Source organism: Zosterops lateralis, assembly GCF_965231275.1.
Source record: "Zosterops lateralis genome assembly, chromosome: 5".
Lineage (NCBI taxonomy): Eukaryota > Metazoa > Chordata > Aves > Passeriformes > Zosteropidae > Zosterops > Zosterops lateralis.
Genome location: NC_139766.1, coordinates 26,788,976 through 26,814,888, shown reverse-complemented (window position 1 = coordinate 26,814,888; position 25,913 = coordinate 26,788,976). Strand labels below are relative to the sequence as shown.

The 25,913-nt window shown below is 44.0% G+C and overlaps 2 protein-coding genes across 3 annotated transcripts in view; one reads left to right on the top strand and one right to left on the bottom strand.

Moving 5' to 3' along the window:
• Positions 1 to 6,317, top strand: part of SCFD2 (sec1 family domain containing 2) — a gene marked incomplete at its 5' end in the record, with an annotated part of 195,842 nt that extends 189,525 nt beyond the window's left edge. Inside the window, 2 exons of the mRNA XM_083860859.1 lie at positions 533 to 652; positions 4,648 to 6,317. Coding sequence (XP_083716985.1) covers positions 533 to 652; positions 4,648 to 4,740 — 213 coding nt within the window. The 3' untranslated portion in view covers positions 4,741 to 6,317. The remainder of the gene's footprint in view (positions 1 to 532; positions 653 to 4,647) is intronic.
• A 2,361-nt stretch (positions 6,318 to 8,678) lies between these two features.
• RASL11B (RAS like family 11 member B) lies at positions 8,679 to 11,772 on the bottom strand. Of its 2 annotated transcripts, XM_083862165.1 has the most exons (4): positions 11,408 to 11,772; positions 11,259 to 11,315; positions 10,205 to 10,281; positions 8,679 to 9,367 (listed from the first exon to the last, which is right to left on the bottom strand). In XM_083862165.1, the coding sequence occupies exons 1-4, from the start codon at positions 11,529 to 11,531 to the stop codon at positions 8,900 to 8,902; spliced, it is 726 nt and encodes a 241-aa protein (XP_083718291.1). In that variant the 5' UTR covers positions 11,532 to 11,772; the 3' UTR covers positions 8,679 to 8,899. The 2 variants fall into 2 exon arrangements, with proteins under 2 accessions (XP_083718291.1, XP_083718290.1); XM_083862164.1 differs by lacking the exon at positions 11,259 to 11,315 and having other exon boundaries at positions 11,408 to 11,625.
• Between the last annotated feature and the right edge of the window lie 14,141 nt (positions 11,773 to 25,913).

The following is a 25,913-nucleotide window of genomic DNA, read 5'->3' as shown; positions in this document are numbered from 1 at the left end:
ATTTTATACTATAATGGACCTGATTTATTTTTATTGGATGAATTGTAAAAGATTATTCACTGCACTGGTGAAAACACATTGCATAAAATTCTTTTCCATGTTGACCTCAGGCACGGATTCTAGCATGTTTAGGCTGGACTCCTTGCTTGTGCTGGGTAGTAATTTACCCCTCCTTCCCTAAAGTCTCCTGTGTATGTGTATCCAAAGTAAACATCCACCCAAGTACGCTCCTCCCACTCTGGGAAAGGGAGGAAAGTAATGGAGAAGGAATGGAGGGAGAAACCCTGAGACTTCAGGAGAAACTCCCATAGGTTTCAGTGGAATCTGTGGAGACTTTATTTCCCTGGAAACAGTTAATTAGTTCTAACTGGGCATCATCACCATTGATTTCCCTCTCAGCTGCTACAGCATTCCATGAATATTTCTTTCTGAGCTTCCTCTTTGGTCATCCTGTAGGGAGCTGATCACTGATAATCCATAGGTTTGGACCTGGATGGAGCAAGTACAAATAATGCTTTTCTTCATTTTACAGGTGAATCGCCCTCACCCCGGTGATCATCCTCTTCTGATCATCTTTATGGTTGGAGGAGTGTCAGTCTCTGAGGTCAAAATGGTGAAGGATTTGGTAGCAACACGCAAACCTGGTACCCAGGTAAAAACAGCTCCAAGCATATAGTTCCTATCCAAACAAAAACTAAGAAAATTCATCAAATAATGTTCTCTATAGCACTGGCACCAAACCTACAGGAAGCCACAGCCATATGGGCAGGAATGATGTCAGGATTTCGCTATGAAACATCTGTAGGCAATGAATATTCAGGCACCAAGGGTCTATTTTTTCACATTACAGTCCACAACAAAAGTTCAAATGCAGGTTATAGAGTTCAGAACAGACTAGCATTAATTTCAAGTAGCTTCCATCATGTCTCAAAATATTAGTTTCTTTGTATTCTTTATAAACAGAAACATTTGCTGTCCAAAAAGTGACATGGTCCCTTGGCAGTCCATCTACAAGACACAGTGCAGGGATACTCAGGGGTCTGGGTACCACCTAGTGACTTCCCAATGGTAATCCTGCAGGCACGCCAATTAGCAATAGTGAGGAGCAAAATAAATTAACCTGGATACAGCTGTACTGTTCCTGCATCTGGCCAGGTGTCTCTGATAGATATCTGACCACTAGACCTTAAGTGGCCTGAAATTGGTTATGTGGAGAGAGCCCCAAATCTCTTCATCCCTTGAATGTGCTGTTGGACTCCTGGAAGGAGGATGGTCCCCACAGTGAAGCTTCAGTAATGTCCATGTGGCTGATCCACTCTCTGGCAGCAGAACTTGACTACAGTAACTGTCATCTGAATGGAGGAGGGAGAGGAAGAGGATGGGTGAGCTCTGGTGGCACCTGGGATGCTAAAAATCATCATTAATTGTGGAGGACAATCAGGTACCTGTTGAGTACTGCAAATACTCAGGGTAATACAAAAACTCCAAAGTGCTGTGTAATCAGCTGCATCATAAACATAACTCTGTTTTCCAAGGTGGCTTGTAAATATCTTGTTTTCAATTCCTATGAAAGGCGGTTTTGATTAGTGAGAAATCATTAGCAAAATGGAGCCAACCAAAGGCAGAGCAAGCCCCTCAGTCTGACATGTGTTTTCCATGTTTCTTTCTTTTTTCCAGTTGTCTTTGCAAGCAGTCCCAGGCAATATTTTGTAAGATGGAGTACCATTTTAGCAGGGTTTTTTTTTTTTTTAATCTGATAACACATTCCTTCTCCATTAGTCTACTGCTAATCTCCTCAAAATAGCAAATTAAATTTTCCCTCTTGGAGGGGAATTGAGTTGTGACACACTGATGGACAAGTTAATCCACACACAAAATGTATTAAGACACCCTGAAAGATAAACAGAGGGTTAACATCTGAGTTGGTTGAGAACTATGCAGGGAGATTTTCAGCTGGCTTTCTGGAGGGACTTAAGGCTTGACAGTGGTGACATGGGATCTGGTGTTGCTTTGCTTTGGCTTAACCCTGGCAGCAGGTCACCCTCTGAGGCAGATTCCTAAAGCATTTTAAGCTTTTACTGCATCTTGCCCTTTATCCAAATGTGCTGTGTTAGAGGTGAAAGAACTTTGGGGGAGTGGCAGGAGGAGGAAGAGAAAGAAGAAATTAAGTAGTTGTGCAAGTCTTTCACAAAAAAAAAGTTTGTAAGTTTGTTGGCTTCATCTGGATTTCTGCACTATAGCTGTGAATATGCACCACCTGTTTAGGATTACTCTCTTTTCAAAAAGCCAGGCATTTATCTAACTCAAGCCAGGGTTTAACAGAGCCTTTTTGTGCTGTTCAGACAGTCAGGTTCAGGCTTTGGGGAAACACTGGTCTTCCAAGTCCATTCCAGTCAAACAAAGCACTAACATTTATACTAATTACTGGCTCTTGGAAAAATAGAGAAATGTGTAAGTACAAAAATTGAATAAAGTAATTGAAAAAAAAAAACTGACAAGATGCACTGATTACTTCAGCAACTGTTTGGAGTTGAGGAAAATGACATTTAAAAGTGGAATAAGAGAGACATCCACAGAACTGCTCTGCATCTGAACGTGAATGACAATTTTATTTCTCATGGAGAAGCACAAAGGAATACAATGCACCATTTGGTTTTGAAGGGCGGTAAATAGCTCCCCATAACTAGTGTGAAGTATCCTATTTTTGAAGGAAGAAATTACTCCTCTTTTTCTGCTTTAATCAGGAGAGTAATAAAGGGGAAAGAACACGAGAGAATGTTTCCCCCTCCCTTCTCCCAACATGCACAACCATCTAAGTGGTTCTGGCTGAGGCAGGCAGACTGATAAACTCTTTCAGATGCACCTTTAGATGTTAGCTGCATCCTTTCCTGCCTTCTGCTGTGCTGGGGGGAAACTTCCCATTGGAGTTCAGTGGGTCAGGATGGGAGCTTCAGGCTCTTCCACCTTGACTGCCACTAGGAGGGGATAGCCCTTCAGGTGAAGTGTGAAAGACAGGCATGCATGAAACAGTATGGAACAAGGAGAAGGTATGCAAAGGACTGTCCTGAAGAGAGCTGCCTGCAGAAGAAATGGACATTACTTATCTGGGCAATTATCCTCTTCTCTTTAAAAATTAAAGAACAAACATTCACATTTAGCCCCCTCAACAAGCCCTTGGAGATATTGGAGGAAAAGAAGTCCTGCTGTATTCAAGCATCTTTTCTGAGGCATTAAAGTTGCAAATCTCATTTTTCTCTCTGGGCTTGCTATTTGTTGCACAAATCCCCTGAGGGTTCAGTGGTAGGACTCCAAGAAGAAATTGCTTTTATCTGTCGGTGGCTATTGTTGATGTTTGGCTTGTACATTCAAAAAACTTTGGTAACGTGTCTCTTCGTGTTTTTCAGAGTTAAGCTGCATGATAACAAGATGAGCACATACTGTGCTATAGTCTGATTCTCGTGTAATACAAGTAAGACAGTGTCAGCCTTTGGCATCTGCAAGTTACAGAGAGTTTTTCAGACTTATGGAGGAAGAGATAATCAGTGTCAGTTTGCTGCAGATTGTGTGGGAAGACAAAGGAAGAGGAGAAGTGAGGGGGAGGCTATCACCAATACAGAAGGGATCTTTTCAGTATCTGAAGTGAAAAGATGAAAGAAAGAACAACAAAAAAAATGAAATGCAGCATTACCACATACTTAAGCCACATGATGGACAGCACAAGGCATTTGATAGCTGCTGCAGTAGATGGACACACAGACATACTCTCTTGTTGATGTTTGTGCTTCCTCTCCTTGGTTTTGTGCTGAAGAAGCAAATTCATTTTCAAGTGAGCTAGTATGATTAAATCTACCCCCAGGACCCTGCCAGCAATCCTGATCCTATAGACACTGCTGAATTTGGGGCTCAGTAAGAGAAATGTCCTATGATTTCTCTGGGTTAGCTCCTCACAGCAAGAGTGTACACAGTCACTTCTGGATGATAGCTTTGCTCTGCAGAGAAGCCTTCACACTACATAATTATATTCTGGTTTTCACTTAGGGAAAACAGATACCTGCACCTAGCAGGGTGTGTATCATGGTTGTAGTGAGTGATGGTTTAATTCATCAGACCCATCTAGGATTAAAAACTGGAAGAAACCAAAGTGATAACATCTGACAGTGCTCAGGGTTGAGCCTGATATGCAGGACAGCCTGTGCCTGGTCCAAAAAGATGTTTCAGAACAAGGACTCTGGCTCCCTGCAGCAGGCACTTCTGTGGCGGTCACCTTACCTTCAACTGAGAAGAAACAGGCATCACTCAAATCTGTGCTATAGGAGAGGAAACCACAGCTTCATCAGCTGGTGCCTCACAGTAAATGCACTGGCAGTCACAATAAATCACCGGGTAAGATGTGGGTAGAAATGTGTCAAAGCACACATTCATTAAGCATACAATGCTACCAGTCATTATGCTCCTTAAAGTGATTTAACCACAGTTATTAGCAAGCAGACAGTTTCGCTGGACAAGTTGTATTGCCCTGTCAGTAAACACCAGAAGCAGACAGCCTGCCTAGAGCTGGGTAAAGCAAACAGTTACTGTCTATGGCTCGTTAGTACTGTCTCAATCCCTTTCAGTTTGACTTGTTGCTTCTTGTTCCCCTTCTTCCAGGTAATTGTGCTCTCCTCTGTACTCCTGACACCACACAGTGCTGTTGAGTTGTTGTTTGCCCCAGACCGTCTCCAGCTCGATGCTCATATCTGATGGGGGAGGCTGTGGAGAAGATGAGTGAGTGCCTTGCCTGGAAACATCAAATCCCCACTCTGTCACTCTTCTCAATAGCCCTCCAAAAACTTATGTGTCAACAGCTGCAGTTACAGCTCCAGGTGAAACAGCTGGGTATCTGGCTTCAAGGGAACATCAGCAGCTCATGGGCAGCTCTTCAAAATGGTCCAGTCGTTCAACAACAAATCTCCCCTCCTTGACAACAGCACTGTGCAGTGCTGAATCACTCCCAGCCTCACTCAGCATGGTGAGGGTGATTGTTTGTAATAATTCCCTGGACAAGGAGCAGCTTGCACAACTTGGACTCCCCAAGCAGTACCATTTTTCCTGATGGTTTTGCTGGGCTTGCAGCTGGTGGGAAATGCTGCTGAGGGAGTGAGAGGCCACCAAAATCCACCCTCTGTCATGCTACCTAGCATAAAGTGTGCCTTATGCAATGTTAACAGCCTCTACTCTTACACTGTTCCTCACTTCAGAGAAATCATGCAACACAGCCCTGATTCAGCCGGCACAGCAACTTCCAGCCTGGTGATGTTCTTTTAGCAGGACTGTTAGAGGCAGGGAAGCAGAGAGCCAGACTCAAGGGCTGGGTTACATGGCTGCTTCTCTCTCAGCTTTCTGTTTCCTGCTCTAGTTTCTACACCCACAGTCCCAGAAGAAAAGACAGTTTCTGATGGCACACTTCTCTGTAGATTTATGCAGGAGGCCATATGGGCTCTGATGGTTTGATGATAACCCCAAAAGAATCCTCCCCTCACATGTATTTAAAAAGAAAAAGAAAGAACAACAGAAAAAAAGGGCATGATCTCATTTTCAAGAGGCCACAGCACAGATTCTTTCTTGAGCTAGATTTCTAAGTAGCATGATTAGAAAACAGCTTTTATTTTAAATTTATGATCATGAAAGAGCTGCAATCAAATTCAGTTATACAATTTTTCTTTATAAAACTTTGCTACAATCTGTGATGAAGGGGAACAGCCAATAGAGATTTTAATTCCATATAGCACCGAGATCTCCAAATTGCAACATAAAATGGTGGAGCTCTAAAGCTGCATCCTCTTGCTTAATCCCAGTTTACGCTCTGACTACAGCTTACACTGAGACAAGAATGTCAAATGAAGTGACATTCACTCTATCATAGCATTCTTTATTATGCCAAAGGAGTAGATTAAATGGGAAGTAGTTTTTTTAAATTTTGTTCACTAGCTAGCATTAGTTCTCCTAAATATTTATAATGGTCTTCAGAAAAGGGTGCATTTTGGTTTAAGTTCAATTTTGAGTGGCTGGAAGGAAACAATGGACTGATTATAAAGCATGGACAATGTTGCCTCTATGGAAGAGAAATTTATAAGAATGGCTATAGAATGGAACTTTGTGCTATAAAAAATAAGAAATGCTATGAGATTGCAATATTAAAAGCTCAAGAAATCGTTTGACTAGAGCAACTGGAAAGCAAGTATCTGGTCTCTTGGTTTTTCTGTCATTCTGTACTGTTTAATCTTTCTTAGAATATGGTTGTTTCATAAATTCTGTAATCAATAAAACAATGCTCTCACAATGCCAAACCTGATCTGTCTTCTCCATTTCCCCTACTATGCAGAGCTATACATACCAGAACCACATATTCCTGCAATCCCTTTTGCATTATTTGATTGCCCCTAGGAATCTAGACTTCTATCTTGATCCTAGAACATTTTCTACACTCTGCTTGTAGCAGAAAGGCTTCCCCATGTTCAGTGGCCATTGCTGCCTTCCTGAGCTGATGGAGGCCTCTGGTTGTGGTCTTCACTCCCTCACCTCTCTTCCATCAAATGCCCTCAGGTCTCTGACTTGGCCATCTAAAGATCTACTGTATTGAGAAAGCAGGAGGGTGAGTTTAAGCAGACATCAGTGATCTTGTACTTCTCTGGGTCAAGTACCTCCTTTGACTGAGACAGACTAGCCTTCCAGGCCCGCACACAATGGGAGAATCTTCTCAGCCCATGGGGCCACAGCTGTGGTAATTGATGCTGGAATTCAGCCACCATTTCATACTTAAATACTTACAGACCAAAAGTACAGTGGAGTCTTTCCAGTGGCCCTAGTGTAACAGTAAGCTTATTTGTAAGGAATAGCTGTAGCAGCTACATGGACCCTGTGCTTGGGGAAAAGGTCAAGGGATGAGGTATCTCCTGCCAGTTCCATGTGAGTAGAAAAAGCACAGAAGAAAGTAGCACAGGCAGGTGAAAAACAATGTCAAAAACTGTCTGAGTCCTCTGCCTGCAATACCAAGCAATACTCAAAAGGCAAGGAGAAAACATAAAGCTACCCTTGGGAAATTGATTTACTTCTCTATTAATAAGCTAAGCACTATTTGGTATAAGTTCAGAGTGGAAGGGCAAGCTTAGTTTTGTTTGCAACTCCAGTCCTAAATCACTTGGCTAGTAACTCATGGTCCAAAAGATTATCATCAGCAGGACCCTGTCAGAGATTCCCTGCATCACTTATTGCAGCTGTGTGCTAACCAAGTGAGCTTGTATGTCCATCAGCCTAGTACCAGCACAAACATCCCTCTCAGGAAGGCTTTTAGTAAAGCTATTTAAACACAAAAAAGGTAGTTGAAGACTTGCAACTTGATTAAGTTCTTCATGGTAATGTAGCTCAAAACAAAAACATCTTTTTTTTTTTTTTTTTTAAGAAAGTGGTGGTCATTTAGAATTCATGTTCCTCCAGGTTTTGACCTACCTCACACCATTCCTTTCTGACTAAAGACCAAAGTATTTTTGACAAGTGGAAATGAAGAATCCCATTTTAATTTAAAAGGTCTTTGGCTTGTCAGTTCCTCTCCTAAAAGAATTTCTTAAAAGGAAGTTGTAAAGCACTTGTGAGCAACCCCCCCCCTTGGTTTATGCTAATAAAGCAACAGCATAGGCAGGAAAGGACACCTTGCTGTTTCTGCAGTGTATGTTAACTACCTTAAGAAAGCTATTACTTTGTTTCAACACTTCACTAGTTGCTACTCCTTGTTTCTCACCCCCAAAGAACACACAAGGAAATATGCAATTCAAAAATTTAATATTATACCAGGCAGTAAGAATGAAAAGTCCACTCCCTAGGAGGAGTAACTGTACACAAAATAAATAAGTTACAGTTTAAACAAAAGCACGACTGGCTTTTTAAAGTGCATGTGTATAAGGCCCTTAGGCTCTGAACTCCATTGGCTCAATATTAAAAAAACCCTAAGTATTTATATAAATCTGCCATGTGTTTAGGAACAAAGAGGGTCTAGCTCAGCTCAGAACAAGCCATCAGCTTCATTGCCTGGAGCCAGCCATGCTTCACACCTTTTGTTATTTTTGTGCCTACTGCACACAGGAGAGAAAAAAAGATGTCTTAGAATGGCATCTGTAATAGATTATCACTCCACACATTCCTCAGAGGCTCCATGTTGGATCATTTAGTCTGGAAAGTACTTTAAGACAGTAATAGAGTTGTTTGTAATTAGATATGTTTATACCCTGTGGACAATAGCTTTGCATACAAAGAGTATGGTCAAGTTGTCGGCAATAACATGGCTAGTAGAAAATAAAGGACCATTGTTTACAGTCTTGATGCTCAGTCGTGTCCACTTATTTTACACTTATTTTTACAGAACCATTTGATGTTCGCTTATTTGTTTTGAAATACACAGAAAAAAACAGTTCTACTGTGCAATAAAATTAAACAGTTGCATCATGCTGTCCTTCATCCATGTGAGAACAAAACTCAAGTGGTTACTTCTGAACAGAGACCTGCAGTTCAGGGCATTTCCCTGCTCGAGTTACAGCAAAAAGGTTGTTTCTGCACAAATGAAAGCCAATTCTGTCCAGCTGGGGAAAAGACAAATTGTTTCATTTACTGAAAAGTTCCCTTTCCAAATGAAAATACCTGTTCAGCAAGTCACATCCTAGAACTTTTTCAGGAGGTTTTAGGGTTGTTTTTTTTTCCTTTTCTAATCTGATACTGTTCCTTTTTAAGGAACTGCTTAAAGACTTCTACCATGCAAAAGGCTACTCAACCCATCCTCCTTTCGTAATGCCTTGGATTCTACATGTGCCAGTGTTAAACACCCCAGGTTTCAACCTCAAGCTAAATGTTGAGTCAGCCAAGGCCTGTGCTGTCAAACAGAAGTGACAGTCCTCACTTTGGCAGACAAAGCTTGCTTAAACCTTCTCTTCAGATCCTGCATGTTGGGTGATTTTGGCCGTGGAATAAGAGAGGTTCTCCTCCTCTCAGGGGTGCTGGTTATTTGCTGTTTGTTGACTTCTTTACAGAGGAGATGGAAGGCATTGAAGACATTGTTATAGTTTTCACTGACAGATACTTCATAGAAAGTACAGCCCAGCATATTGGCCAGCTGCAGTCCCTGCTGAGGCTCCACCTCTTTGATATGCAAGAGATCAGCTTTGTTTGCCACAATGACAACAGGGACCATGTTCCCTGGATGCAGCTGTCGAACATGATGGTAAAGGTGACTGAGTAGTTCAAAGCTCTTATAGTCAGTGATGGAAAAGACAATCACCAGGGCATCTGCCCAGCGAATGCATTTGTTCAGCTGCTCATTACAATCCAGACTGTGTTCATGGATCTGAAAAATGAATGGTCTCAAATTAGATAGCTGAAGTCATAAAAGATTAAAGGAACCTGTCTGCAAGAGTCTGTAAAGCCAAACAGCATTTTACAGCTTCAGACATATATTTGGATTCCACATAGTAAGTATGAACTTAATCTGAGCATAGCGAATAAATGCAGATGTTGATTCAGCTGCAAAAAGCGGGAATTTAACACTGGAGTTTGCTGTACTCAAATGGAAAATTGACCTGAGTAGTTCTGCATGCAGAGAAAGACTTTGTAGTTCCACAGAATGGGAAATTAACTGGCTAGACAGTAAGTCTGGGGAAGCAAAGATATGAGCTGGAAGCATTTAGACCTGGAGTGTTGCCCAGTTCAAAAAGGCAACAATCCAACATTACTCAGGTCTATACATTCAAAACTTTAATTTTCAACACACTAATAAGCACAGCCACAGTGTAGCAGACTTCACTTTGTCATACACATTTATGAAGCTTGTTGGGCAGTGGTCATGACATTTATTTTCTCATATACCACATTTCACATATGCCAGTTTGAATTGTTTCTGGGTTTGTGCCTAATGTTCCCAATATACAGGAATGAGGCTCTTCAGTAATTCAGCCACTCAAAAGTAATGGGCCTCCAATGAACAAATGATTCATTGAAACAGTCTCTCAACACAGCTGGCTTGGCTGGTTAAAACACAAGCTGCCACCTCTCCCACACAGAATACCAAACTCTGAAATGGACAGCAAAATATTCTACAGAAGGACCACAGCAAGATGCTGCACAGAGGGATGCAAGCACACATACATTTAGAGTTACTCTGGTAGCACAACTGCATCTAGCTCACCTGAACTCCTGGAGTATCTTGCACTTGGATGGCCAACATCTCTCCATCTACCTGGACGTGCCTGCTGTAGAGATTACCTGACAAGGACACCAACAGGTTCACGAGTACAGTCACCAATCTACAGATAAATGTTGCTTCTGCTGCCCATTAGTTGTGTAGGGAATGTCATAGTGCCACTCATGAAGCAAGAAACCAGTGTTATAAGCTTTTTGGGTGAAGCTCCCCGTTGGCTGGCCTGTAAGATTTTCTGTTTTTTTTTTCTTTTTCATTTTTTTGGCTTTTCCAAGTAATTTCCTCAACAGGAGGCTGTACATTTCACACTGGCATTAGTTTAGACCCCACACTGTACTCACTGAATGAGGTATGTAACATCACCTCTCCATTTTCTCCTTTAAACTGGCCCTGCCCAGCCCATGGAGCTGCTGGCACTCAGTTTGCAAAGAACAATACAACAGTAGGTTCACAGAATGTTGTCTTGTTTTAGCTGTTTGCAAAAAAAGGGGGTACTTTTACCACATAAAGCAAATTCTGTCAGGGACCTGCAGTACAGCCCATCTCTGGAGCTGCTGCCACCACAAACCGCATGTGCCGTGTGTGGCGTGTCCCTCCCGAGGGCTGCGGGCAGGGCGGGCAGGGCAGCGGCTCTCAGGGACCCCGGGGATTGGGGCCGGGGGCAGGGCGGGCAGGGAAGGGGCTCTCAGGGAGCCCGGGGATTGGGGCCGGGGGCAGGGCGGGCAGGGCAGGGGCTCTCAGGGAGCCCGGGGATTGGGGCCGGGGGCAGGGCGGGCAGGGCAGGGGCTCTCAGGGAGCCCGGGGATTGGGGCCGGGGGCAGCACCTGCCGAGCGCCCCGCAGCCCCCGGAGGAGCGAGCCAGCCCTTCCCTGCCCACCCGCGCCTCGGCTCGGCGCCGGGGTTCCTCTCACTCTCTCTCTCAGGGCTCGCACCCTGCGCCCCCAGCCCAGCCCAGCCCAGCCCAGCCCAGCCCAGCCCAGCCCAGGCACCCTCAGGGGAGGCCCCCTCGCCCGACGCCCATCCCGGCGGGAACAAAGCCTACCTGCGTTCCGCTCGTAGTCGCCGATGAACCGCCGGGTGAGGAACCGCACCACGAGCGCTGCGGGCAGGCACAGACCATCAGCACCATCAGCCGCGCCCCGCCAGCCCCCGACCCGCCCCGGCCCGGCCGCGGCCCCCTGGCCCCCTCACCTGTCTTGCCCACGCCGCTGCCCCCCACCACGGCGATCTTGACCAGGCGGGGCCGGGCGGTGGCGGGGCTGTCCCCGCCGGGCGCGCACTCGGCGATGGTGCACATGCTCCGCGTCAGGCGCATCCCGCCCGCGACCCGCGCCCGCCGCTGCCGCCGCCGCGCCCCCGGCCCTTTTCTCGCCCCCGCGTCCCGCCCCGGGCCCCGGCGGCCACTCAGAGCGCCCGAACACCGCCCCGAAACACGCCCCGAAACACGCCCCGAGCACCCGCCCCGAGCCGCGCTCCGCCCGTGCCGGGCAGGGGGAGCGGCAGCCGGGCGGGGAAGGGTGTTCGGGATGAGGAGTCTGTGCCTGTGTGCGACCTCCCCGCTCCTCGGGGGTCACACACCCGCAGCACCCCAACGGCGGCGGATCGAGCGTTTCCGAAGATCTCGGCGCCGCCGTGTTCTCCCAAAATCCCGCCGGGCTGACTGAAACGCGCGCGGCGTCCATAAAGGCTCAGCCACCCGCCTGCTTCCCTGGCTGGCGGGCACATCGGGGCTGGGCATGGCAGCCTGGGTGCACCTCCCGCCACACACACACCTCCCGCCACGCACCTCCGGATGCCTTGCCTTGCCCTGCCTTGCCCTGCCCTGCCTTGCCTTGCCTTGCCCTGCCCTGCCCTGCCCTGCCCTGCCTTGCTTTGCCCTGCCCTGCCCTGCCCTGCCTTGCTTTGCCCTGCCCTGCCCTGCCCTGCCTTGCTTTGCCCTGCCCTGCCCTGCCTTGCTTTGCCCTGCCTTGCCCTGCCCTGCCTTGCCCTTCCTTGCCCTGCCTTGCCCTGCCCTTCCTTGCCTTGCCCTGCCTTGCCCTGCCTTGCCCTGCCTTGCCCTGCCTTGCCTTGCCCTGCCTTGCCTTGCCCTGCCTTGCCTTGCCTTGCCCTTCCTTGCCTTGCCCTTCCTTGCCTTGCCCTGCCTTGCCTTGCCCTGCCTTGCCCTGCCTTGCCTTGCCCTGCCTTGCCTTGCCCTGCCTTGCCCTGCCTTGCCCTGCCCTGCATTGCCTTGCCTTGCCTTGCCTTGCCTTGCCCTGCCTTGCCTTGCCCTGCCTTGCCCTGCCTTGCCCTGCCCTGCCTTGCCCTGCCCTGCATTGCCTTGCCTTGCCCTGCCTTGCCCTGCCCTGCCTTGCCCTGCCTTGCCCTGCCCTGCCCTGCCCTGCCTTGCCTTGCCTTGCCTTGCCTTGCCTTGCCCTGCCTTGCCCTGCCCTGCCCTGCCCTGCTTTGCCCTGCCCTGCCCTGCCCTGCTTTGCCCTGCCCTGCCTTGCCTTGCCTTGAGAGGGGAGAGCAGACTGTGAACCACACCTGGGGCTGAGCAGTGCTGGGTACAATAGAGGAGCTGCTCTCCAGTCACTAGGCTAACACCAGAGGTGGTGGTGGATTAGCTTTGTGAGTAGTGAGTGTATTGTAAGGCTACTAAGGTCATAGGAGGAGAAAAGTTGTTTCATAGATGCAGCTTAAATAGATGGATAAAACAGATTCATAGAAAGGTATTCTAAGTCAAAAAGAGAAAGAGTAAGAGGCACAATTAGAAATAAATCAACAAGGCTGAAGGACTCAAGGACTTGAATACAAAGAAAAGACTGGATTTCTTTATGCCACTGCAGCAGAAATGAACTGAGCAGATTCATGAACCTTGAGCAAAGGGAAAGGGTTTCATAGAAGATTATATGCCATTTTGGTAGCTAAGGTCATTGGAAACAGAAAACCTGTTTTCAAAAGGTGAAAGTGAAGAGGATCACTCTCCTAAGAAAGTTTTGTCTCCACGATGAGGAAATGCAGAAGATAAATAATGTCAGCTAGAAGTAGTTACCTAAAGCAGGGAAAAAGAAACAGGGTGGTGCAATCATGTGGTGAGAAGGGCATACAGATTGAAGGAAGTCTGGCAATATTTAGAAAACCAAGAAGCATTTTGCTTCTAGTTTTAATCAAGATGATTGCATGAAAGACGGATGCAGAAGGAAGATGAGTAATGGGAAGTAAATCATGGGTAATTACTACAGTGAGGGGAAAACAAATTATCTTGTCCAGTGTGCAAACAGGACAAGTGTGTGGAGGTGAGGGTGAAAGGAGCACAAACTTTCACTCTAGCACTCAAGTAATTCCAGAACGCTTGCATTGAAGAAAGGAAGGGAAGTAATTTACAATAATCTAGATAAATTTGAAGGAAAGAATAATGAAAGATATGAGAATAAACGGAATAAAAATTAATTACGCAATTACATGAATTGTTGCTTCAGCAGGATATCTTTCTTTATTTCCCTTTCTCTTCAAGAAATGTAATGAGGTAGATGTAGTCTATTTGGGATCAATGATACCTGATGCTGTCCAGGCAGGAAACAGCTGTTGGAGCAGAAGAGCATGTGGATCAGTAGACAGTGACAGAGGGGTGTTCTGTATGGGAAGTGTCAGACTGAAGGAAAGTGCTCTGTGTGATTCATCAATGCTCCTGTCATCCTTCATGTTTTCATTACCATGGTGTCATCGAGAATACAAGTAAGGTAATAAAATCTGCTGTTGACAGAGCTGGGAGTAGTTAGCATATTGGACAAACTGCGTGTCTCTTAGAACAGGTTTAATGAAAATATAATTAAATTCAATAGCATTACTGACATGCAGAGATTAATAAAAAAAATCTTCCATTGGCTGGCTATAAGATCAGCATTTGGATAAAAAAGACTAGTTAATCTTGAGATGAGTAGGAGCTGTTTAAAAAGGAAAGTGTAAACCCAGCAATGTCAGATAAGTAATTTCAGAAAATTACTTATCTGACATTACTTTTTCTATGAGAAAAATTCACACACCCTCACTGCATACAGTTTGTGATTCTGTCAGCCAGTCAAGAGTAAATTAATGTTTGTCGTGGTTTAACCCCAGTCAGCAACTAAGTACCACACGGCTACTTGCTTACTCCCTTCTGCCTGCCTCTCTTGGAAGGAGAATCAGAGAGAAAGTAAAGCTCTTGGCTCAGTTCAAGAGTCGAGACAAAATAAAATAAACAAAAGTGGGTTTAGAAAATGGATGAGCCAGGAAAGTTAAAACTGAGGGCCAATGCCAGCATAGGAATAAGTGAGTATAAACTGAGTCAGAGTAGCAAAACACCAGAACAGATCTCTAACAAGAGTGGAAGGAGCAAAATCAAGCCTAATTTCTGTAAAATTGAGCTGGAGGATTTTATTGAAGGAAATACATGGTGTGATTGACTTCAGTGGCAATGAGATTCAATGATCCCTTCTAGAGACCTACAGAGAGTGTTCTAACATCATTCCATAAATAAATATGCTGACATACAGCTAATGCATAGAGCCATGGTGTCTCTAACACATGAAGAGGTGTGATAGAAACCACAAAAAGGGGAAACGGGAAAGGATGATGAAGATGAGACAACACCTCAGTAAACAGGTTTTATAAAGGAGATGATTAATAAGGGGCTAGATGAAAGTGCTAAAATAACTGGAGAATGGAATCTTCTTTCTCTGTTTCAAAATACCCAAAGCAAAACAATCAGCCAGATTGAAAGGTGGAACTTCTGGAAAAACTGAGATACAAAATATGTTCTTGTAAAATGCATATTTGAGTCACTGAGTCAATTTCTGTAGGAAGGCACTGGAGCAAAAGCTAAAATTACATCTGTAATAAAAAGGAGGATGCATTTATAAATAAGATGTATTTTTCAGTACCTTATGCTACCTTAGAATTCATGAGCAGCAGTAAACAATCTTCTCAAACTTTGCACAAATTTCTTAAGTATTATGGACCAGAAGAAGTTGGTGTATTGTGGTATGGACAGGTTTTCTCATCCATCAGTCTTTTTAATAAAAAAATTATTGTATCATTCTTTCAGGCAGAAATTACTGCTGTCAGAGATGAGCCCTTAGCCCAGATGGTCATGAGGCAGAGCTGGTGGGAATACAATTCCACAGTTCAGGGACACATTCCTATGGCTTGTTTTATTCTACTGGACAGAGGATCTGTTTGTATGTGGTTTTACACTTTCTATAAAGACACTTCCATCAATGGCCAGGGAATAAACCTTACTTGGTTACCTGGTGCTTTGGTAATTCTAACTCGGTTCCTCAGAGAAACAAGTGCTGTGGACACAGTGTGCAGGAACATGGTCAAAGGCTGCTCATTCCAGATGAGCATTTACTTTCCAAAGCACTGTGAGATCTTTCTGTGGTTTTATTAGAGCAAATACAAGAAAGCTTCCTTCCCATGGCACAACACGTGTTCCATGCTCCCAACTTTTAAAGCCAAGTGAACCAGCACCTGTGAAAAGTCTGAGAAGACCGGCGCTCATCCCGCCTCCGACACAGCCCTGCATCACCTTCCGAGGGAAAAACAAAAGAGGGAGGGAGCAGAGATATTAAAAGAAACTACATAAGTAGGAAAACAACTTCTCTCTGTACTGGGAGAAATCTCCTGGCCAGAGCAAGATATGATCTTCATTCCAAGGGAGAGAAAGGCGGGAGGGAGGGAACGGCATGCTCCATGCACTCTCACCTACTCACAGGCCCTATGCGGTTTCTATAGCAGCACAATAGCAGACATTTTTCTCTCTCCACAAGAAAGCCTGAGTAATGTTCTCCAATTATATTAGTCTGCATTTTAATCAGATTTTATCTTCTTTTAAGCTTGCATTTTTTTCCCATTTCCTCTTTATGTAATGGTACCAAACTCTAATCCAAGAAGTGAAAAGCTCAAAGGTTTTGTTTTTCATTCAGGGCTGCCCATCTGCTGTCAGTATTTTTTTGTGCTGCTTTGTGCCCCCACAGTACAAGCAGTTGTTCTGCACACAGAATGCTGGTTTGATCTGAAAAGCGTGGGGGAAAGCCCCAATGGCAATATGTCTCGAATTAATACAATCTCTAATACTTCATTCAAAAATGTGTATGAGACAACATAGCAAAATTTTTGTTTGCCATTTTATGAATGCCTCAGGATCTATATTAAGCTTTCTAAAAACTATGGTATTAAAGTCACATTAGCAACCTCTCTCAATCTCACCTGATGTTACGACAGGGTCAGTTCATCAAGGGGCTAATCCCTGGGTTGCATTAGGAATGGTCAGTGACAAGTCCTGCTGTGCCAGGCCAACTGTAGGATGATGACACTGGCAGAGGAGTTCTGGGGCTGGTACAGTTTCTCTTGGTTGCTAAGTAAATGAAGAGCTTGTTTCATAATTATTCTGCAAGTCTAACCTCTGCAGATCCTTTCAGTGTGTGGAGTCGTCACCCAGAAATTTCATTCCTGAAATTGCAGAGAAGGAAGGCAGCGTTTTGATTACCACCTCCCCAAATTTCAGCTGGCACCTCTGCAGCAACTGGCCAGCGGGTGAGTGGCCCTGAGTGCTCGTGTCCTTCCCTGCTCAGGGTTTCAGCCAGGATGGCACACACCCTCACTGAACATGGCTTGAGCTGGCCTTGTGCTGAAGGCATGAGATACTGAAAACTTTCCATTTCTAACAGAACTTCTTTAGCAAGAAGGATGTAAATTCAAGTCATAGCTTCATACCACAACAGGCAGTTATGATGCGTGAACGTGTAGGTTGCAAAGTCAATTGCAGAAAATATAGATAATGCCAGAAATAAGATTGCCTGGGCAACCTTAACTCATCCTCCCACAGGCATATGAATTTTATTAGAGCCTTAATTGCATAATGTCCTACCATCACACTGTCTCCTGTCATACTGGCAGTTTATTTTCCCATAGGAACAAAGAACCTAAATACACTTGAAGATCTGGATGTTATTCTGCACTTCTTTTAAATCCTCAATTAATCCTCCCCATTCTGCAGCACAGAAAGTATTCGCTTTGTACAGGAATTACTAACCCTTTCATGGGCTTATCATGGCGTATAGCAAAGATCCATGAGAAAAATTCAAACTCCAGGTGAACTAGGTTGCCTAAGCTCAACATGTACCTGCCACTCCAACTCCTTCCAGTTGCTACCTCATCTTGAAACACCTCAATACTTTATATACCCAAATACTCTGTGGCAAAGTCCCATAAACACAGTGCACGGAAGCAGAGACTGCAGCCCTGAAGCTTCTGAGATGAGCAGTCGAAACACAGGAGTCCTTCTCTCTCTACCTGAATGAACATCAAATCCCCCAGGACACTGGAACAATTTGGGCAGGAAGACTGAGAGAACCACATCTCAGCCTACATGCCAGACCACGTCTCTGAGCCTTCTCCTGTAAATGTCACAGCCTGGATCCAAGGGCTTCTCCAAAACCAAGGAGAAAAGAGACAACCTGAATATGCAGCAAGCAGGGCAGTAGATCATGTTAGGCCAAGTTCCTGGAGGAAGGGGTAATGGGATGGGTGGGAATTCCCCAGAAATACCAGGCTCAGGCTTCCAGGTAGAAGTGGTGCAGCAAGGGGCTGTGAGGGCAATTAGTGTGGGAAATGAAAGTTTTACAAGAAGAGGAGGAAGGACAGACTTTCTTAGCCTAGCAAATGATTTCTGTGAGAGGAGATGATAACCTGCTGCCAGCTCACATGAGAGGGATCACAGAGGAGAGCAGAACTCCTTAGAGCAAGGAGCAGCTCATCAGAGGGTTTTCCTTATGAGTGAGTTTTGCAGACCTTAAATAAGGCCTAAAAGAACTAGGTACACTATTCATCTTGCCTTTCAGTGGGAAATGGATTTGCATACCATTTTACAAATGCGATCACCGTTAACAATTTGTAATGGTTTTCTAAAAAGCCTGAAACTATCAAGATTTTCCGTAAGGAACCACGTGATTAAAAACATTTTGTCAATATCCAAACTAGATAAAAAATAAAAAGGTAACAGGGAAAACTGGAAGGTAAATGATTCTCACTTGGGAAACACTACTAAGAAGCTTCATAGGCATGCAGACAGACTACAGGAAATGGGTTATATTCTGCTTCACTCTGTTTCTGTATCACAAATTTCTATATTCTGTTATGCTCAAGGCTCAAAACTACTGGTGATACTTAGTGAAGGATGTGTTTTAAAGCATTTAAATGAGCAGGCTTTGCTGTCTACCAGGCAGTCCTAACAGTCTTAAAAACATTTTATTCATCAAAGTTTCAGGATCGTCATTAACATTCACACAATTACTATGCAGGCAGATGATTACAGATAGGCAGCCAAAAATTGTCAGAGGAATGGCATTCATTTTTATTAGCAAAAAAAAGAGACTTTGCAGCTACTGCAACACCCAACATTTTAATAACAATCCATTTTTCAACAGTACACTGTTCAGCTGGCTAAATATGCATAAGGATTAAACACAGGAAGCTTAAGAGCAGACTGTCATCTATGTTTGTTTTTTATAAACCCCTTTGTGATGATGATGAACTGCACCACAACAGAGAAGTATGGTTTAGTGTTATTATATAGATGACTCATATAGCACCTACAGTTTGTCAAGAGCACAGGTTTTTGGTTTCTTTTTTTTCCCCCCTAAATAAAGCAAGTAGTCAGTCCAAAAATAGAAGTAACACTTGGAAGAATGCAGCTCCTGGAGGAATTACAAATTCCATCTACTGAAAACACAGAGGTTGGTATGCTGGGGCATCTCTGCTGAGGATATTGTGCGAAAGCCATTAATTCCTCATCTGGAATGTAAATCTACGCCATCCAAATGGGATTTAAGTGTTTCAAGGTAGAACTTCAGTTCCTGGCTGGAACCAGACTTAACCGGTTGGGCAATTTTCATGGTCATTTTTGTATTTGTGTTCTTGCTCAGAGCCCAGAGTTATTTGCCCCGCGCTACCTGCAGTGCTGTGGCGTGGAATGGCTGGAATGGGTCCCCAGGCGAGGCAGGAAATGGGGCCCTGGTCCCGCCAGCCACCAGCTTTTTCTCCTCCTCTCACCAGGGCATGCCCCCCCAGCAGCTGGCTGGGCCATTGCCCAGCCGGCTGAGTCGAAGGGCACACTGCTGCTGCAGCACGTTCAACTGCACATTTCAAGGTATAATGCCATATTAATAATAGGAAGGAAGAAAAGCATCAGTTACAGATAGAAGGAAAATGTTTCCATGTGTTTCTTAAGCTACAACAGAGCACTTTTGCCTTCTTCCCAAAATATTCAGGAACTCTGAGAAGAAATAGTCTTGTTTGCCCAGAATAGCCTGGAGATATGTTTCTGTGGCTGAACTACAACTTACCTTTAACTCAGTCTCACTGATTTCTCAGAAACAAACAAACAGATGTAAAAAGTCTCAGTGTATGAATACATTGGTCATGTTTTCTTCTGAATAAATCACAGAAATCTCCACCAAATGAGAAAGAAAAATGCTAACAGAGAAAAGCTTATTTTCTACCTTCTAGCTAGAAGCTGGAGAGGTAAGAGCCTCAGATGAGCTGTGCCTGGGTACCCCATGCCCTGACACACCATAGCTTTGGGGGAGTTTTACCCAGCTGCCGAGGAAGTATTTGTCATTCAAACCACATTGAGCTACAACCTCAAGAGAAAGTTTCATGCTCACACTGTCCAAAATAAAGCCCATCACTACTAATTCTTGTTGGACACAGCTGGAGTTGTGAAAGAAATCCTGAGCTTAAACTACCTCCTCTGAGAAAGGTCTGTCTCCTGGGTGCATGCTGGGACAGCAGGTTTTGATGAGAGTATGAGGTCCAGAGAACCAGCCAGCTGGCTAAAGGCAGAGGGATTTCCATCTGTATCTGTAGGTCTAGTGTGGATTGTCCTTAAGTTCTGATTTCCATGAAGTCACTATTATGAGATGGCCACAGAGAGGATGCAAATAAACCACAGCAATTGCCCCCTGTCCAGACGGGACAGAAGGCTTGGACTGGTGGCAGCCTTACACATGCCAGCAAGTGACTGGGCTCCTCCAAGGCTTTCAGCAGCAGACAAGCCACCATTTAGGAAGTAGGACTGGGCTTGGTTTTGTTGTTACAAAACATAAAATCTCTGCAATATAACCTAAACAATCAAGACAGCCAGTGGATTATCCTCATTTCAGTATTGCTCCTGATGAGACCTCACAACAACTCTGTGCTCTTTGCATCAGGTACATTTTCCTGTGCTTGGAACAGGTTGCAGAACAGTGGCTTCAGGACAGCTTAGCTACCAGTGGGCTTCATCTGACCTCAGGACTCCTCTGCCTTCACATATTAACTGTCAAAGGAAGGATTGGAGCCTAAGTCTCCATAAGTGTCAACCTGAAATAGTGCACTTTAAATTTAAGATGAAGGGGCATTTAAAGTACTACCCTTTATCCCTTTTTTTCAGTATGTAAGAAAATGCCTCATTATATTCCACTGTACTACTAATGCAGTATGCGTTTTCCTAGAAGTTTAATTCCACTGTTGGTATTAATAAAAGTTTCCATTAATTTTCATTGTATGGGAATAGAATTACAGACTACAGAATGCATTCCCATAGTCTGAAGTTGGGGGAAAAAGGTATCTAGAAAGCCTGGGAAAATCTATGCTTTTTCACTGTTGTGTTTGTAAAACAGATTTTTTCTTTTATATTGAAAGGAATTCTGGCCAAGACTGACTTGTGACTCAAGACATTATTTCAAATTGCTGAAAAGAATACTAAGAATCAGCATCAAGTTAGCTGCAAAGCAAACTATTTGCTTGCTAAGAGCAATAGAAAAGAATGGTGCAATAAGTCAGGCTTAGGAGCAGTTCCAATTAGAATCAACTGCTGGAAAATTAGGTGATGTTGAAATTTGATACGTATTAGTTTTTACTGCATTCTGGACAAAGGATCACTGTATCTGCAAGTCTAACTACAAATAGTTATTCTCCCCAGTAGTTATGGTCACAGTCTTTCCCTAATTCCCATGGGTGTGAAAGGGCATAGCTTTTGCACACGAATTATTAGGAAAACCAGTCAAATAGGTATCGTTCCAGCCATCTACTTAGCTGTAGGGGTAGATAACAGCTGACTCACTGCATAAAATCCCACATTCTCCAACATCTTGACATCTGAAATAGCTGAAACCTCACAAACTGATAATAGGATTTCTAACTGAGAAGTGGAAGTATTATGCATTAATATTACATATAGCAATGAATAAAACATTAACACGTAACTAGAATGTTTTTCATTTGTACTTGAATAGTAACTGCAATCTCAGCTGTTTCAAAATATGTATTCTTTCAAAATACCAGGAGGCAGTGGTACATAAAAGATTCATTCTCTTTTGGTCTATGAATCAGCTATGAAAAAACTGAAGTTGCAGTTCATTCTTCAGCCCTCTCAGCAAGCAGTACAAATACATTATTACTGATCTGGGAGAGATTGTAATGTTAACTCTGAAAAAAAAACTCCTGAAAAAAGTCAATGCCCAGTAAAAATACTCTGGGGAAAAAACAAAACAATTGTTACAATAAAGCATAATTTTCTCAAACTCTGCTCATACAGTATTTTCTAAACCAATATCTATATTTATTATGAATGTCCCATTTTCTTTGACTACCAAATCTTTTGTAGAAGTGGAAAACTTTTTTCAAAGTTATAATAAAAGATTTCATTTACAGAAAGAAACCTTTTTTTCAAGACTCTGCAAACTGTACTGCATCTCATTGACATCAATTTAGCTTACAATTTTTCCTCACATTAGGACAGGCTGTGTTTTAGTTAGCAAAGAAGTACTAAGTGAAGATATTTTATTTGTCATCTCTTATCATTTTAAGTAAAATGCAGAGGCATATTATGTGAGTTTTGAGTCTTTCAGGCCTATATCTCCACTAGCACTTTAAAAATTGCTCAATGTATTCTAAGGGAAAAATCCTACAAATATGATAAAAGAAGTATCCAACAAGTAGAGAATAGAAAACAAATTCTGCAAAGGAAGTGAATTGCAGCCAGCACTTGTGATGGGAAAAGAGAAAGGCACTACAGGCAGGCTGGATATAGCAAATGGGGCTGTGAGAAGAATGCATTCACACTATAATATTTTGTAGTCCATAAAGCATAGGTTTCTTAAACAGAGCCATGCAGACATACTTTTTGCAGGTAGTTGTTTCAGTCGTTACGTCCTTGGCATTCTGTCAGTCACCACATGTGACAGCAATGATGAGCAACAGCATCTATGGACTGAGAGATGAGTCTGATGCCAGCCTCACCTGCAGGCTCTGCCAGCAGCTATGGACTCCTGCCATCCAAGCAGCAGAGGGAAACACAAACAGGATTGATTTACTTCAGAAAACAGAGTAGCTGTTGCCATGAGCAGAATAAGTAAGAAACCTATTTCCTTTGCTTAGTTCAGCCCAGTCTCTGTCCATGGCCAGATCAGAAGCTTACTGACATCCCATGGGATTCTGGAGCTCCGTGGCCTTGCCTCAGGCTCTCCAGGATGTGAGTGCCCTCCTAGACCTGAGGTGCCCAAAGTTAACTTCAGCGCCACCACTGACAGCAGTAGGTATCAAAATGTAAAGAGATGGCCAACACCTTGAACAGCAGTGATCATGGGTCTGTCTCTGGTCACACCTCAGGATGAGGCACGTCCCAGCCTGCTTGCTCCATCTTCCTGTCACCCAGTCTAACACCAGGCCAAGCCCAACCAAACTCCCCTGCCTTTCTTCACCATCACCTTTGTCCCACACAAAGCCACATGCTGAGCCCAGCCCTCATGCTCATCTGCCAGCTCCTACCCTATGTCTTGGGCAGTCTTTTGGTGCTGTGAGCCAAATGCACAGCCCCTGTATTGGTGGTATTCCTGCAGGCTTCAGTGCCAGGCCACCCTCACACCTGAGGGCTGGCTGGGCAAGAAACCAAAGCTTCCCCCATCCTCCACCAGTGCTGATAAGACACCCCAGACAGTGGATGGCTGACATCCCAGTGGTGCCAAGAGGAAGGCAGAGGCAGCTCCAGTTTGGGGTTTGCATCTTCTCATGGTCCTCTTACCAGTGCCACAGGCACTGGCACACTGCAGTGGGGCTGTAAATGAGATGAATGGCCCAGGTCTGAGGTCAAGAAGCCCTGTCTCTCACAGCAAGTTAGTCTGTTCATTTTCACAAAGGGTTTTTTTCTGGTGTTTTTGTTCCCTCAACATCTGCTCATGTATTTTACCCTGGCTAATTGCCATAAAGATCCAGTGGATTGTACGTGAAACTTGTGGCTTCAAGAATGGCTTTGTCAGGGGGTGTATGAGGAAACTTAAGCATGACAGTGTGCAGGGCTGTTCAGGTTCCCAAGGAGAGGCTGCCAGCATGGGCAATGAGGATACAGAATATGTACAATTTACATTTCATCACATATTTCTGGAGGACATGTATTTCATGTCTAGAAAATGAAGCTGTTATTACAAGATGAAAATCCAAATGCCACAAGGCTTGCTGGAAGTCTGTGCTCGTAGGAGCAGAGCTGTTGTGAAACAGTAAGGGGCATGCTCTGATTCACTGTGCAATCCAGCAAGAGCTTCCAAACCATGGAGTAGTTTTCGTCTAGTATCCAAATGGCTTTTGTTCGCCTGCCAAATTCAGCTGACATGTCCTGCCTTGCAGCCCTTTGTGAAGAAAGAGCAGACCCAGATGGCACACAGTGTAGTCACAGCTAAGGCAAGCTCCTCCGAGCTCAGACATACCTCAGCCCACAGAGAAGAAAAACTGTGGGTAAAGAAATACAGTATCTTTCAAGGCGACAAATGGAAGCAATATGTGTTGTAACAAGTACTAGCGGGCTATGATTTTGTAGTGCATGCTTTTTTCTTTTGAGAGCCAGAGTAAGATTAGTGTGCTCTCCAGGAAACCCCAAACAAGACCACTGATACAAGAAACATATAAGTTCTTGAATCAGCACCATTGCTCCAGGAGGTTTCTCAGGCCTCCTGCTAGTGTCTTTCTACATACTTGCTTCTTGAAATCCTCAGTATTGAATCAGCTTTAATGAGAGGAAACATGCTATACACAAAAACAATATTAGGGGGGAAAAGTACATGTAGGTGATTTCCTAATTGCAGAAAACTCAAGACAGCACTTCATTGTTTTCAAGAAAGCCAGGATGGTTCCCCATCTTCTTTCTTATTCCTTCCCACCCTCTAAGTCTGCCGATAGATATTATGGGGTGCATTAATTGTGGCTACAGATTGTGCATTTCTAAAATATGCTCTGCTCTTTACCTAACTATAAAATATGCAGTTAGCCCTATCCCACTGACTAGAAATATTGAAACATTCACCTTAGCTGCAATACTGTATTTATTCCAGACCTGAATTATATCAAAAGCAAGCTGAATTGCCTGGTTTTCCATTTGCCCCTTCTCTCTAATGAGGCAATAATCTTTCACATCACCATCAAATACACAAAGGTGGGTGGATGAAAAGCTCTAACAAGGTGTGATGCATCCTTAGTAAAATGGTGGTTTGCAAAAAAAAAGTGCAGGTGCTTTTGGAGTGCAAGTGAGTCTGTTTGTGCTGGCTAAGGATGAAAGTTGGAGCAGCTTTCTGGGAGTGAACTCCCATGATTCCCTAGGAGGGATTAACTTTTATCAATTTGGCAAGCTGGCAGAGCCACCTACCAACAGCTAAATCAAGGATGAGGCAAAAATTCTGGAGGCTTTTCCTGCCCTCTTGTCAGTGATGGTCATCCTCTCCTAGTGAATGGCAAAGCAGCTTCAGGAGGACATCCACAGAACTTTCTGTGGCCCAGAAGAGTTTCACAGGGACTTTGCTATCAGAGTTAGTAAGAAGGATACAAAGCCAGTCCATTCCTTATGTCTGAAGGGTTACATGATGATCTTGGTTGTATGAACACTGATGCTGTGAAGTTTTTCAGACCCAGCTTCTCTAAGACACTCGGGGATAGTGATGCTCAGAGACACAGGTCAGTTCTTTGAGTGCAGATCTTCAGCTCACTTTTTTCTCTTCAGAGGGCAGAATGATGGAGACTGCCTATGACCACCCATGACAGACAAGAGGCTGAAGTGCTCATCCAGAAATCAGAAGACCTACATTCAATGTTCTCCTCAGCTTGAGATGAATCAAAGCCATATCTTGCTCCCTTCAGTTTTCTTCAATCTCTGGACTGGATACTTCTATGGAGACAGGGTATTCCCTGCCTCTTTTCTCAAAGCAGAGTGATAGCACAGACAAGAACAAGCTTTAGAGAGCCAGAGAGAGAGAACACTCAAGAAAGTGCCTCTTTGTGTCATCCATTATTGCAACATTCAGCTGAAGGAATGAGGCATTGGCTCCAGAAGAGTTTATATATTTTCAGCCAATGCTTTACAGCACTAAATATTCAGAGAAAAAAACCCGCAAATGAACAACTAAAAACAGTAGTTGTTATTTAATGAAATATAGAACCCTTCATTGCATTTATTAACCATAGTAAAAAGAGTTTAGGAGCTGTATACATCCATTCCAGCTGTAAGAATAATTAATGTGAACAGTCCTTCTCTTGGAAAATAAAAGTTTTCTCTAGCAACAATGACTGTTGCTAGAATGCCATATCCTATATGAGCAGAGGCAAACCAATGATTCATTCATACCTCAAGCTGGACAGGTAGGAGCTGCTGTCTTGT

Coding starts and splice junctions, on each gene's coding strand:
- RASL11B (XM_083862165.1), bottom strand. CDS start 11,531: ATGCGCCTGACGCGGAGCATGTGCACCATCGCCGAGTGCGCGCCCGGC. Junction 10,282..11,258: donor CGACTACGAGCGGAACGCAG/GTAGGCTTTGTT, acceptor TGTCCTTGTCAG/GTAATCTCTACAGCAGGCAC. Junction 9,368..10,204: donor AAGATACTCCAGGAGTTCAG/GTGAGCTAGATG, acceptor TTCATTTTTCAG/ATCCATGAACACAGTCTGGA.